The sequence below is a fragment of the Castor canadensis genome, chromosome 11, assembly GCF_047511655.1.
Source record: "Castor canadensis chromosome 11, mCasCan1.hap1v2, whole genome shotgun sequence".
Taxonomy (NCBI): Eukaryota; Metazoa; Chordata; class Mammalia; order Rodentia; family Castoridae; genus Castor; species Castor canadensis.
The window spans coordinates 142,665,491-142,680,382 of NC_133396.1; the positions used below are offsets into that span (position 1 = coordinate 142,665,491).

General features: G+C 39.5%; 1 protein-coding gene across 1 annotated transcript in view; it reads right to left on the bottom strand.

Annotated features, from left to right (window-relative positions):
- Positions 1-14,892, bottom strand: part of Dnah14 (dynein axonemal heavy chain 14) — a 279,653-nt gene that overhangs the window by 185,751 nt on the left and 79,010 nt on the right. Inside the window, exons 10-15 of the mRNA XM_074044804.1 lie at positions 12,929-13,055; positions 12,342-12,624; positions 11,605-11,650; positions 11,417-11,514; positions 6,032-6,195; positions 4,960-5,304 (exon numbers count right to left, since the gene is read on the bottom strand). Of these exons, the coding sequence (XP_073900905.1) occupies positions 4,960-5,304; positions 6,032-6,195; positions 11,417-11,514; positions 11,605-11,650; positions 12,342-12,624; positions 12,929-13,055 (1,063 nt within the window). The remainder of the gene's footprint in view (positions 1-4,959; positions 5,305-6,031; positions 6,196-11,416; positions 11,515-11,604; positions 11,651-12,341; positions 12,625-12,928; positions 13,056-14,892) is intronic.

The following is a 14,892-nucleotide window of genomic DNA, read 5'->3' on the forward strand; positions in this document are numbered from 1 at the left end:
ATGTCCTTCTTTATCTAATTTGATCAATGTAGGTTTGAAGTCTACTTTGTCAGAGATAAGTATTGCTACTCCTGCCTGTTTTCAGGGGCCATTGGCTTGGTAAATCTTCTTCCAGCCTTTCATCCTAAGCCTATGCTTATTTCTGTCGGTAAGATGGGTCTCCTGTAAGCAACAAATTGTTGGATCTTCCTTTTTAATCCATTTCATCAAATGGTGACTTTTGATGGGTGAATTAAGTCCGTTAACATTAAGTGTTAGTACTGATAGGTATGTGGTGATTCCTGTCATTTAGTTGTCTTAGTTGTTTGAAGGTTTGATTGTGTGTACCTAAGTTGAGGTTACTCTCTACTTTCTTGCTTTTTCTTTCCTGTAGTTTGGTGCTGCCTGCCCTTTCATGGTTATGTTGGGTTTCACTTTCCGTGTGCAGAATCCCTTGAAGAATCTTTTGTAGTGGTGGCTTTGTGGTCACATATTGTTTTAGTTTCTGCTTATCATGGAAGACTTTTATTGCTCCATCTATTTTGAATGATCGTTTTGCTGGGTAGAGTATCCTGGGGTTGAAGTTATTTTCATTCAGTTCCCGGAAGATCTCGCCCCATGCTCTTCTTGCTTTTAATGTTTGTTGAGAAGTCTGCTGTGATTTTGATGGGTTTACCTTTGTATGTTATTTGTTTTTTCTCTCTTACAGCCTTCAATATTCTTTTCCTAGTTTCTGAACTTGTTGTTTTAATGATGATATGTCGTGGGGTAGTTCTATTTTGATCTGGTCTGTTTGGTGTCCTGGAGGCCTCTTGCACCTGCATGAGAATATCTTTCTCTAGATTTGGGAAATTTTCTGTTATTATTTTGTTGAATATATTACGCATTCCCTTTGCTTGCACCTCTTCTCCTTCTTCGATGCCCATGATTCTCAAGTTTGGTCTTTTGATGGAGTCGGTGAGTTCTTGCATTTTCTTTTTACAGGTCTTGAGTTGTTTAATTAATAGTTCTTTGGTTTTTCCTTTAATTACCAGTTCTGAGATTCTGTCTTCTGTTTGTTCTATTCTGCTGGATTGGCCTTCCACTTTGTTTTGCATTTCTGTTCCATTGTTTTTCCTGAGGTTTTCCATATCCTGGGTTGTTTCCTCTTTAATGTTGTCTATTTTTGTCCTGAGTTCATTTATCTCTTTATTAATCGTGTTCTCTGTTTCACTTTGGTGTTTATAAAGTGCTTCTATGGTTTCTTTTATTTATTCTTTGGCTTTTTCAAATTCTCTATTTTTGTTGTCTTGGTATTTCTTGAGTGTCTCCTGTACATTTTGGTTGATCATATCCAGTATCATCTCTATAAAATTCTCATTGAGTACCTGCAGTATGTCTTCTTTTAAATTATTCTTGTGAGCTTCATTGGGTTCTTTGGCATAGTTTATCTTCATTTTGTTGGAGTCTGGATCTGAGTATCTGTTTTCTTCATTTCCCTCTGGTTCCTGTACTAATTTTTTGCTGTGGGGAAACCAATTTCCCTGTTTTTTCTGTCTTCCCGTCATTGCCCTAGCTGTTGTTATTGTCCCTGTACTGTGTGCAATTAAGTATTTTCTGGCTGTAATAACAGCACTAGTGATATTTAGAATGGAAGGGTGAGAAGGGATGGAAAACAAAGAAGTTAAAGGAAAAGGGAAAAACAAATAATCAAGTAGAAAAAAAACAAAACAAAGAAACAAAAAGTTTCAAAAATATAAACAGGGAGACAGTGTACTAATCAACTGTAAGCTGAAAAGGCATTAGAGAGACAGAGAGAGGATTGAAAATAAAAAATAAAAAGAATAAAGATAAGAATAAAAATAAAGTAAATGAAAGAAAAAAAACAAACCTCCAAGTTCAAATGCAATGAAGTTTCAGTCTTAATAATTTTGGTGTTTGTCCCTCAGCCTCCATTCCTGGAGATGGTGCCTCAGATGTTGTTCTGTAGTTGTCACATCAAAGGGGTAACATAAAATAGAACAAAACTGCACACACACAAAAAACCCCCACAAAGTGTCCCAAGTTCAAATGCAATACAGTTTCAGTAAGTTTTTCAGCATGCAGGTGTACTTCAATTGTTTTCTCATCAAAGGTAGGGAGAGAGAAAAAAGAGTCTGGAGACAGGTTTGTGAGGGGCTATCTGCGGCTGTGGCTTGCCTGCCTACTGCTGTCAGCCTGCTGCTGCTGCCGGTGTTATTTATGCAGATCTCAGGAGTGAGCTTAACACTCACCTGGCCGTGCAGGCGTTGGTTACTCAGATTTCTCCTGTGCAGGAGCCTCTGCTACAAGCTTTCCCCTTTCCAAGCACACTGGGGAGGTGACACTGCACCCGCTTTCTCTGGCCTGCGTGTTTATTTACAGTTCATGTGGGAAGAGGGTCTTCCCCCTCTCCTGTGGAGTTTTCCTCCCTCCGCCACTCTCACAAGCTTTCCCGCTCCTGGTTGCTGGGTGCGTGCCCCTGCTCCCGCCCTCTCCAGCCAGGCCTGGCTTGTTTATTTACAGTTCTGGGAGGGATTCCTCTACCCCCTCTTCGGCCCTCAGGGCATCCCACCCTCTTTGCAACGTCTTTATTGTTCTTATTGCTTATTATTCAGTTTCTCTTTTTTCCCCGGGTGGGGGTTGGTCTGTCCAGGGGGCTATGCTGATCTGGCCCAGAGTTGTCTGTGGAAGTACTGTGTACCACTTAGCTCACCTTGTGGTCCGCATCTTCCCAAGCCTTCTGTGCACGGGCATCTGGCAGTGGCCTGGGGGCCCTCCTGGTTTCTCCGTTCAATGTGAAGTGGAGATGCTCTGCGCAGGTTGGAGGTGTGGAGGGGTCAAAGTTTTGCCTCTTCTCAGTGGCCTTGCCTGCAAGGTGTGTCTCCAGCATCTCTCCAAGATTTCACTTTAGGAGGCTCACTTTCTGCTTCCTCCCTCTAGCCGCCATCTTGGAAATCCTTTAAATTCTTTACAGTATTAAAAGTTGCTCATTATTCTTTCCCTCTCAAAACACTCTCTTGCTTTCCTCCTAATCGCTTTGGGTGCCTTGCCAGTGCGCTTATGGAAAGGCCACTTGTTTTCTGAATATTTATTCCAAAACAATAAATACATATTTATATATTTCTTAAACATATATTTCCAAGCAGACACTGTTTTGATACCCAGACATGCATGCCTGGTATCTCTAGTTGAATGTTATCACACAATTTAGCCAGTTCTGTGCTTCCTCTCCCAATGGCTTACATTACTGCCCAGCCTGTTGCCTAACTAAAAGCCTGAAAGCATCATTAGCTCCTGTCTTTTTCTTTTCTTTGCATTCAACTAGTCACAAAACCCTGCTGATTCCCTCTCCTGTAATCACATCCATCTGCCTCAGACTCCACATTGACTCTCTGCGGGGTCAGACAGCACCACTTTGCCTAAACCAGAGAGGTGGCTTTCTTCAACCTCAACCCATTCCAGTCTTCTCTTCACACTGCAGCACAGGGTCCTTACAAAAGTCCATATTGCATGCTGTCATTTTTCTGCTTAAAACCTTGCAATGATTCCTATAGTCTTAAGAATAATGCTCAAAGTCCCTGACATAGCTAGCGGTTGGTCTCCTAGCCTGATTTATTGGCTTCATCTTCGGCCAGACCCTTTTCACAGACTTACCAACCGGGATTTACCATGTGTTCAAATGTGCCTTCTTCTCACTGAAGCTGGAGTGAGAGGATCTGCTTAGTGGCCACTCCAACCTTCATTCCCTTTACTACCTTTATACAAAATAAGCCTTGAATTTGTTTGAGGTCATGCACTCACATCATTCTAGTGGCTAGGTGAGGCCACACATTAGGTTTTGGCGAATTTGATATGAGAGAAGCATGGGAGATTCTGGAAACAGTCAAGGGAAGGTAAAGAGCCCTAAGCAGCTGGTGCCCCCAAGGGCTGCATGGAGTCTCACAGTGGCCTTAGTAGTGCTCTGTTGCCTGAGAGAGAAACTGGCTTCCAACTTGTGTAAGCTGTGGCAGTTTCTATTTTGCTTTACTTCTGTTTTCTGTCATGTGCAACTGAATCTAGTTCATGTTATCCTGCAGCATTCTGCCTTATTCTCCCAGTATCAACATACCACTTGCATTTCTCCTTTAGATTTGATATTTTTTCCTAGAAAATTTTCCACAACCCCACCTACTTTCTGCTAGATTAGACTTTATGAATACAAGAATGAATCTATCCCTTTCACCATTATACTCCAGGGGCCTACAATGTTCAACATACAACTGAGGTTTAATAAACATTTGTGGCAGATTACATTACATACATGAACAGATAGCAGCTGTTGTCATAAACTCATATTCTTAAGCAGGGTGGTTGTGTACACAATGGCTAGTATATTAGGATCCATATTTCTCCTTGAAAATTAAATGAAGATTATTTTAGGTGACTCCAGATTTTCATATTTTCTCAATTCTAGGATCTCCATAGAGGCTCCCAAACCACTGTAGTCCTAAAGTAGAGTTGCCCTCATACAAAATTTTAAAAAATCACCCAAAACACCCCAACTTAATAGACAGTGAAACCCAATATGCATTTAAATTCAAAGATTTCTCAGGTATTCCATGGAACTTATATTCCAGTGGAGGAGATGATCAACAAATCTATAAAATAGAAAGCTGATGCTTGGGAGGCAGAGACTAGGAGGATCATGGTTTGAGGTCAGCTTAAGCAAAAAGTTAGTGAAGATCCATCTCAACCAACAAAGTAGGAGTGGTGGTGCATGTCTGTAACCCCAGCTACACAGGAGACATTGATAGGAGAATTGCAGTCTGCGACCAACCCTGTCAAAAACATAAAACCTGATCTAAGAAAATAACAAAAGCAAAAGAGGGCTTGGGAGGTGTGACTCATGTGGTAGAGCAACTGCCTACAAAGCCCAAGTTTGAGTATGGAGCCCCAAGTTCAAACCCCAGTCCAGTCAAAAATAAGTAAGTAAATACTTACTTCCAGTAGATTTGCAATTCTTTTCTCAATCACAGATCGTAAGAGGGTGTGACTTATGTGTATGATGCTCTCAACATATGGTAAACACTCTGATTGATAGTCCAAACTCAAAACTTTGAAGATATGAATGCGCTTTTCAATAGCCATGGTTACGATATGTCTATAGTAGTTTATGAATTTATGCAGCACGGATTTAAACTCTACCAAAGTCAGCTCTTCCCTAGCAGATATTCTCATCTTCATATCTCTGGCCTGCTCTACCATGGTACAGAACTTTAGAAACTTGCAGCTATAGGCACTAACTAGGCCCATGGCATTGCCAATAATAGTTAGGAGACTCACAATCTGCAAACAGAAATGTTAAAAAGTTAGCCAGGATTTTCATTGTAGGAGTGAAAAAAGTATGGTCTAGTAAGCTAATAGTCTCTATTAAAATTAAATAATAATCTTATATGGAGTTTATTTTGCTCAGAACTGCTATTAAATATCAAAATATGTTGGAATCATCTGACTTTTTAAAAAGTAGGTAACTTTCTAATATTTGGCTGTCATGTAAAGACCTGCAAGGATATTTAACTTTGTAATTAATATGCTGTTTTGAACTATGTGCTGGAGAGACTAATCATTAACTCCCTTGCCTGTCACCTTGTTTAGAGTACATGCTCCATTCACAGTCCTAGAAAAGGCCAGTCCTATACATTATGTGATCTCAGCCAATTCCCAAGACATAGCTAGTCTAGATAGGGTAGAATCCTGACCTTAGCTAGCTAATTATATTCTCTTGTGAATATGAACAAAAATACTTAGTTAGATAGGATGGAAGAGTTGGGGGAGGTGGCCAGTAAGCATCTTGGCAAGCCAGTATCGTGAGGGAGCTTTAAAAGAGAAAGCTCATTTCACAGTGGCAAAAGGCAAGGTGGGGAGTCAGTGCAGAGAAGCTGGGGGTGGTCCTCTAATAGCCATGGATAATGATGCTTCTTAATTCTTCAATAAACCTTTTCATGTAAGAACTTCAGTAGGCTTCTGTTCCCTAAAACAAACAATTCCTAAGACAAGCTGTTTTAAAACTTACTTTATTTTGGTAGGCAGAATCCATTTCAAAAAGGATCTGACAATCTGGCCATCTGATTGGCTTCTTATATTTTGTTACATTTTCTATATTAGATAAATCCATAGTTGAAACCATATCAATGAACATAAATAGGTGAGGATCTTGGTGAAGAGGGACAATTGAGGCTAAAATATATAATTCAAAAGTTAGTATTTTCAGAAGTCCCATTGAAAGCAACACTTTAAAGTTATCCATGGCATCTAGAAACTACTAAAAACTGAGGCTGTTTTACTCTGAGGGTTAGACAGTATTCTATACTGAATAGATGGAATTTAAAGATAGGTGTAAAGCCTTGGAAGAAACATCCATAGTTAATTGGGTGGTTGTGGGAAGACACACGATTAGATAGAACCTGAGAATAATCCTTCAGTTAAGGAATAATTTGAAATACATCTGCTATGAGGACATTAAGAGTGACAAAGATTAGAAAAACCAGCCTCTTCATGAAGGAGGATATAGTTTAGTGGGACAGCTAGATGTTCATGGGCCATAATACCACCACCAGCAAAAAAGAACCTTGGCACATATATCACAACTTACACAAAATCAACTCAAGATGAGTCCAATACCCAAATCATAAGACACGAATCTATAAATCTTCTAGAAAATCAGTGTAACACCTGTTACATAAAGAGTTCTTAGAATTAAAACCAAAAGCATAATCCACACATGAAAAATACTTGATGAGCTATACTTTGTAAAAAATTAAGTATTTTAGCTCTGAGAAAAAGAGAAGATAAGGCACAGAGTGAGAGGAAACACCAATCACACATCTGATCGTAGACTTGATCCAGAGTACCTCTCACAATTAGTAGACCATAATCTAAATTTTTAAAAATGGGCAAGAAACCTAAGGAGACATTTGACAAAAGTAGATATACAGATAGCAAATTATAATAAGAAAAGATGGGTAGTATTACTAATTACTAGTAAAATGGAAATTACCGAAATAAGATGTCACTATTAACCTTTTAGAATGGCTAGGATTTTTAAAAATGCTGACAATGCTGGCAAGGAGGCAGAGAAACCGAATTCTCATACATTGCTGGTGGGAATGTAAAATAATACTATCACTCTGTAAAACAATTTAACAATTCTCATAAAATTAAACATATAGCTACCATGTCACCCAGCCTTCCCATCCTTAGATATTTACCCAAGAAAAAGGAAAATATACGTTCATCTAAAATTCTGCATATGGATGTTTATGGAAATTTTATTCATAACCATCCCAAACTGGAAATAACCCAGATCAGAATGAATAAACCATCTGTGGTTCATTCAGACAACAGAACACAACTCAGAATACAAAAGAGTTTTAACTCATGCAACAACATAGATTCACTTCAAAGGCATTTTTCAGATCTCAAAGGCTCCACATCCATTTATGTAACATTCTGCAAAAGATGGAACAATGGAACAGCAAACAGATTAGTGGTAGACAGAGGTAAAGGCTTGGGAGGCTCTGATGACACAAGGGCTACACAATGGGATGTGAGGCTGACAGAACTGCCCCAAACTGAGCATGGTACTTTGTGAAAACCCATAAAACTATACCCATAAAGAGTAAATTTTACTGTATATAATTTTTTACAAAATCAGCCAGTGTGCTGGGAGAACCCAAGAGAGAATATAGACTGTCATAAACTAACGGTATGACAAATGAACCACATAGCCTCATAGAAGAAGGTGGGAAAGGAAGGAGTTTGTGTAAGTAACTTTGGAAAAACAATGTCTGGACTATAAACTGTAAGATTAGATGATGACAAGAAGCAAGAGAAAAAGGAGGAGGGAGAGAAGATGGAGGACAAGAACGGGGTGGGAGATGCCCATGGAATTGGAGGGGAGGAGGAGGAGGTGGGGATGACAGAGGAGGAGGAGGAAAATAGGAAAAGGAGGAGGAAGAGGAGGGGAGAATAGGAAAAGGAGGAGGAGGAGGAGAATAGGAAAAGGAGGAGGAGGAGGAGGGGAGGAAAAGGAGGAGGAGGAGGTGGGGATGACAGAGGAGGAGGAGAATAGGAAAAGGAGGAGGAGGAGGTGGGGATGACAGAGGAGGAGGAGGGGAGGAAAAGGAGGAGGAAGAGGAGGGGAGAATAGGAAAAGGAGGAGGAGGAGGAGAATAGGAAAAGGAGGAGGAGGAGGAGGGGAGAATAGGAAAAGGAGGAGGAGAAGGAGAATAGGAAAAGGAGGAGGAGGAGGAGGGGAGAATAGGAAAAGGAGGAGGAGGAGGTGGGGATGACAGAGGAGGAGGAGGGGAGGAAAAGGAGGAGGAGGAGGGGAGAATAGGAAAAGGAGGAGGAGGAGGAGAATAGGAAAAGGAGGAGGAGGAGGAGGGGAGAATAGGAAAAGGAGGAGGAGGAGGAGAATAGGAAAAGGAGGAGGAGGAGGAGGGGAGAATAGGAAAAGGAGGAGGAGGAGGAGAATAGGAAAAGGAGGAGGAGGAGGAGGGGAGAATAGGAAAAGGAGGAGGAGGAGGAGAATAGGAAAAGGAGGAGGAGGAGGAGGGGAGAATAGGAAAAGGAGGAGGAGAAGGAGAATAGGAAAAGGAGGAGGAGGAGGAGGGGAGAATAGGAAAAGGAGGAGGAGGAGGTGGGGATGACAGAGGAGGAGGAGGGGAGGAAAAGGAGGAGGAGGAGGGGAGAATAGGAAAAAGAGGAGGAGGAGGAGGGGAGGAAAAGGAGGAGGAGGAGGAGGGGAGAATAGGAAAAGGAGGAGGAGGAGGGGAGAATAGGAAAAGGAGGAGGAGGAGGAGGAGGGGAGGAAAAGGAGGAGGAGGAGGAGAATAGGAAAAGGAGGAGGAGGAGGAGGAGGAGGAGAATAGGAAAAGGAGGAGGAGGAGGAGGAGGGGAGAATAGGAAAAGGAGGAGGAGGAGGAGAATAGGAAAAGGAGGAGGAGGAGGAGGAGAATAGGAAAAGGAGGAGGAGGAGGAGGAGGGGAGAATAGGAAAAGGAGGAGGAGGAGGAGGGGAGAATAGGAAAAGGAGGAGGAGGAGGAGGGGAGGAAAAGGAGGAGGAGGAGGTGGGGATGACAGAGGAGGAGGGGAGAATAGGAAAAGGAGGAGGAGGAGGAGGAGGAGAATAGGAAAAGGGGGAGGAGGAGGAGGAGAATAGGAAAAGGAGGAGGAGGAGGAGAATAGGAAAAGGAGGAGGAGGAGGAGGAGAATAGGAAAAGGAGGAGGAGGAGGAGAATAGGAAAAGGAGGAGGAGGAGGAGGAGAATAGGAAAAGGAGGAGGAGGAGGAGGAGAATAGGAAAAGGAGGAGGAGGAGGAGAATAGGAAAAGGAGGAGGAGGAGGAGGAGGGGAGAAGGTAGAAGAGGATGAGAGGAGGAAGAGTGGGTACAGGTGATGGAAGAGAAGGAGGGAGAGGAGGTGGAGACTACAGAGAATGGAGAGAGTTACGCATAAAGAAAGGGAGAAGGTTAGAACGAACCCTGAGGTGTTGAATTGGGTTGGACGTGTTAGTATAAACTCAACAGTTTCAGAGCTGGTGGAGCAGCTCAAGTGGTAGAAAAAAAAAATCTCACAGTTTGAATAAACAAAAGAAGAGCTATATAAAGGAACAAATAGGGCTGGGATGGTTGGGGTGGCAGAGCGCTCACCAGGCAGGCCTGAAGCCTTGGGTCCTATCCCCAGCACCAAAAAAAAAAAAAAGATAGATAGATATTTGTATAATCCCATGAACTCTCACCCTGAAACTAGTTAGTTTCAAGACTATAGTTAACTTCATAGTCGAGAAACCTGGCAGACACCACCTTAACCAGATGTATCAACATCATGGACCATAAGATGCAATGCAGGGAAAAGGACACACAAGCACTGTGGGACTCCTCCCCAAAATGTAAAACCTCAGATTCATCATGAGTCAAGGCTGGCAATTCAAAATTGATGGACAGTCAGCAGAGTAACCAGCACAGTTCAACAACCTCAAGGTCATGAGAGAGCAAGGGAAGGCTGAGGAGGAGTGGCGGATTGGGAAGGACTCTGGAGACATGGTAACTAAAGGCAGTGTGAGAACCTGGACTGGATCCTTGACAAGAAAGTGGACATTAGTGAAGCAGCCAAGAAAATCCAGATAAAACCTACCATTTCATTAGCAGTACTGCACTGTTAATTTCTTAGTTTTGATGACTACACTTTACGGTTAGACAAAGCACGTGAGGAATATATAGGAACTCTGTTCTATGCTCACAACTTTTACATAAGCCTCAATTTATCTCACAATAAAAAATCAAATGGTAAAAGCATTTCATAACAAAGAAAAAAGGAAATGGAAACGATCAGACCCAAGAAATCCAAAAATAAAAAACAAAAAATGTCTAAAGAAAAGGGAACATATAGAAAAGTCTGATAAAGGATTTAGTTCTTCATACTGAAAAGCCTCCTGAATTTTAAGAAAGATTAGTATAAAATGATACATATCTAGCTGTATTGTAGTAAAGTTGCTAACTTCATGATAAATATGTGGGCAGAAATAACAGGGTTACACAAAAGAGAGGCAAATCACAGTAGCATCAGACTTCTCATTTATAAAACTGACAGCTACATGGCAGTGAAACAAATCTATAGACTTCTGAGGAAAAGAATTCAAGAAACCACAGTTGTCTGTAATGTCTGTAAGTGTATAATATTGCAAGATATTATCATCTCTGGATTTTGCTCAGCTACCTAGTTTATTAATAATGGATTGTGCAAAAATTATCAAAATGTAGTATTTCTCCATTTGCATGTTTCGTTTCAATAAAATGCAAAGTTTAAAATAAGTATGAGATTTCAAGAGAGATGCTGGTTACATTTCAGCCAGTTTTTGAGAAGGAAGAAATTTAATAGGTAGTGGTAGTTACAAAGCATCGTGAAAAAAAGACTGTCCTCTGCACTCAGTGTGATTGGAGAACAATGCAACATTTGAGAAGCTGCCAAGGCTCCTGCAATTTAAAAATCTTTGCACAATTTATTGTGAGAAAGGAATAGATTTTAAGGCCAAACTAGTCACTGCCATGTAACCTCAGATAGTACACACATAGCTAGAGAAGACTTATTTAAAATCTATTTCAGGTGTAAACAATGTCTTTCTAATGTTATGACATAAAAATATTCCTTATTTAAATGTCATAAAAATTCAAGCCTTGAGCTGTTTTCCTAATTCCTGTGTGTTATACACTCTGTGGATATACGCATAATTCACATAACCTCAAATAATTCCAAATTCACATTGCTTGAGCTGAAACACTATGAATTTATGATGGTGTAATACTCTGTATCTGCCACATCACTGGATAATGTAAATATAGGTGCTTAAATTTAAAAAAATACTGCCAAAGAAGACACTAAACTTTTAAAATACTTACTTATACCATTTTCAATATTAGCTACCAAATTTTGAATTTTTTTTGAAAACTCCAATCTGTTGGGATCTATGAAGAGATTTGTAGGGAATTCTGAAAATCTAAAGAAAAAACAATGAAAGTATATTTCAGAAGTATACAAATGGCTAACAAAATACAATTACTTGTAATGTAAAAAGTCTACTACTTACTTATCATTCATGTGTGTATTCTTATATTCACTTGTGTCTTCTGTGTCTGTGAGAATCCATTGAAAGAAAGAATGAAAACAGACTGAGATTTACAACTGCTCAATAACCCTTGCTATATGCCAGTGGTTTACCAATAATGATGCATAGACTTGAGAGGTCATGTGAAAGTCAGGGCTCAAGCAGCCAGCACAGCCTTAGTGTCTCAGAGAGGGGTCTGAGTGGAGGGCAAAAATATGCTTTTTTTTCTTTCTTCTTTCTTTTCTTTTTTAACCCCCCTGCGGCTCTGAGGATTAAACCCAGAGCCTCACACATGCTAGGCAAGTGCTCTACACAGAGCGACCCATCCCCTGCCTGACAGTCTGCATTTTTGACAAATGTCCCAGGTGGCATTCATCCTGATAAAGAGGGTCCTCAGTGCTCTCTCTCAATGAGAAATTCTACATGTATTGAGATAAAAATGAATGATGGTGCTACTTCTGTGTGCTGCAATAGTCGATAAATTCATTACTCGCTTTTAACACTGTTTACCTTAAAATCTGTAAAAGTTGTAATCTACAGATTGATAATAGCAAACCATTAAAAATTTATATCATGCTAGGGCATGCATGATTAAAGTGGTAGAGCACTTGTCTAGACAGCATGAAACCTTGAATTCAAACCCCAGTACTGCAAAAAAAAAAATTATTTTCTAGCTGTTAAGATGTTTCTCTTCATTCTTAATACTCGCACTGTCTTACCTGAAAGAATGCCTTCAAAGTTGACAGCAGATGTTTTTGGTTTCTTTCCTTCAAGAAGAAGTTCTTCATTTGAGTAATATTTGACAGAGATGTTTTCATTTTCTGACATCACGTCCTCTTCATATCTCGCCCATTCTTTAGGCCCTTGGTCAGACTCATGGAGGCCCTCTTCAAAATGTTCTGAAGATTCACTCTCATCAGGAACTCTTAAGTGGAGACTGACTTCAAATATTGGTGCATACATTTTTCTCAAATCCTTCTCCATTTTACTATTATCCAAAACCTAATTAACAGACATGTTAGCATACCAGTGACACTGAAACCAACAGCACATTCAATTTAGGATACTCAATTTTAAATAGTAAAATAAGTGAATTATATGTAAAATAAATATTAACAAGAAATTTGAGATAGGTGTCCTGATAGCTCTTTACAGTGGGAGCAGGGGTGTATGCGTGTGTCTATCTATGTGTGTGTGCATGTTTTTGATGGGCAAGGAATTACATTAATCATAAATCATATTTTAATCCCAAAACTTATTATTCATGTTACAAATCTATATTTATATTTTTCAAACAGCATCTTACCTCATTAATATCAGTGTCCATTTTTACTCCTGACATTTGAGCAGAAAGAGCAGGTAAGTTTGAATCAATGAGTTCTTCATAATTATTTGTCATCTCTATACTGGAAAAAAAGTTGTCCTTCAATGTTCTGCATTGAAAAATGGGAAAGAAAATAATATATAAAAATAGCTCCTATAACTAAACAACAAAAATGGTTAAAATGTGAAAACAGGGATTTGACTAAACTTTTTCCAATGAAGAAATAAAAATGGATGACAAGTACAAGAGAAGATCCCTTGGGAAATACAAATCAAAACCACAGTGAAATATCTCACATGCATTAAGATGGCTATTATGAAACAGAAAACAGAAACCTTGGAAAATAATACATCATTGGTGAGGATATCAGAACCCTGATGTGTTGGTGGATTATAATGAAGCAGCCACTGTGGAAAATGGTAGGAAGGTTCCTCAGAAAGTTAGATGTGGAATTATCACTTGATCCAGCAACTGCATTTCTAGGGGTACACCCCAAGGAACTGAAAACAGGAACCCAACCAGGTATGCACAAACCAAAAAGTGACAGCGACCCAACTGTCTGCCAACAGATGAATGGATAAACATAATGTGCTACACGCAGACAGTAGATTATTGAGTCTTAAAAAGGAATAAAATTTTGGTACATGCTTCAACATGGGTGAATCCTGAAGATATTATGCTAAGTGAAATAAGCCAGATACGAAGGGCAAATCTTTTGTGATTCATTTACATAAGGCATCTAGAATGAATAAATTCAGAGACACAAAGCATAATGCAGGTTACCATGGCTGCAGGGGGAGAGTTATGTGGAGGTACTATTAATGGGTATCAAGTTTCAGTTTAGGAAAAACTGTTGGAAATTGCTGGTGGTGATGGCTGCACAATCCAGTGAAGGTACTTAATACCACGAATTGTACACTTAAAAATTGTTAAAATGATAACTGTTATATTAGTATATTTTATTATAATAAAATCATTGATGAAAGCCTCTATATTGTACAATTAATATGTGATAATATCTTAGTTCATTAGGATAAGGAACAGCAGAAAGTAAAACTATTCTGTAAGTCCTAATTTGGGGAGGAAATAGAAAAATAAGGAATTTTATGGAAAAATCAGATATATTAATAGGTAATTGAAATTTTGGGGGTGCTGGGACTTGAACCATGGGTCTGTGTATGCTAAGCATGTGCTCTACCACTAAAACATATCCCCTGACACCAGGAGATGTAATTTTAATCGTGATTGTTAGGAGGATGGGGCAATCATAAACAAACTGAAAAAACTCCAAAAAATATAGAGGCTGGGAGTATACTGGGAATGAAGACACAAATGGGTATACTCCAAACATATCTATTTCATCTAAAGAGTCAGGCAGATCAGCAAAAGTAGGAAAATGGGGAAAGAGAAAGAGAAAAATAATAACAAAGTAAAATAAATAATAAGTATAAATGAAATGGAAGGTATTAAAGCTTATCAGTTACTACTAAATGTGAACAGATGTGATTTCATTTTGAAGATACAGAAACTATAACGTTGGTTTAAAATCAAAATCAAATGATAATGTTACTTATGAAATAGACATCTAAGATGAGATGGGAAAGTAAAGTTGAAATAAAGATTTTAGTAGTTTCTGGCAGCAAGAGCACAGATCTTTAATCTTTAAAAGAGTTGTTGCTTTAATTTTTCTAAATAACCTCATAAAATTATGAGAGGATCCAACTCTAAAACAGAGGCAGATAAGGCCAAAATCTTGGGTTATGCTCATAATTTCTGGTGAGTGTGGAGGAACATAAGGAATTAGGAAAGAGAAAAATTCACAAAATGCTAAGAGGGCTTCTGCCTTGAAAGACCTTGGACATCTCCAACAAATACTCCTTTGCTGGAGAGCAGACTCAACTGAGAAATGTCAGGGGAGGGGAACACTGGGGAGCCAGGAAGAGGGA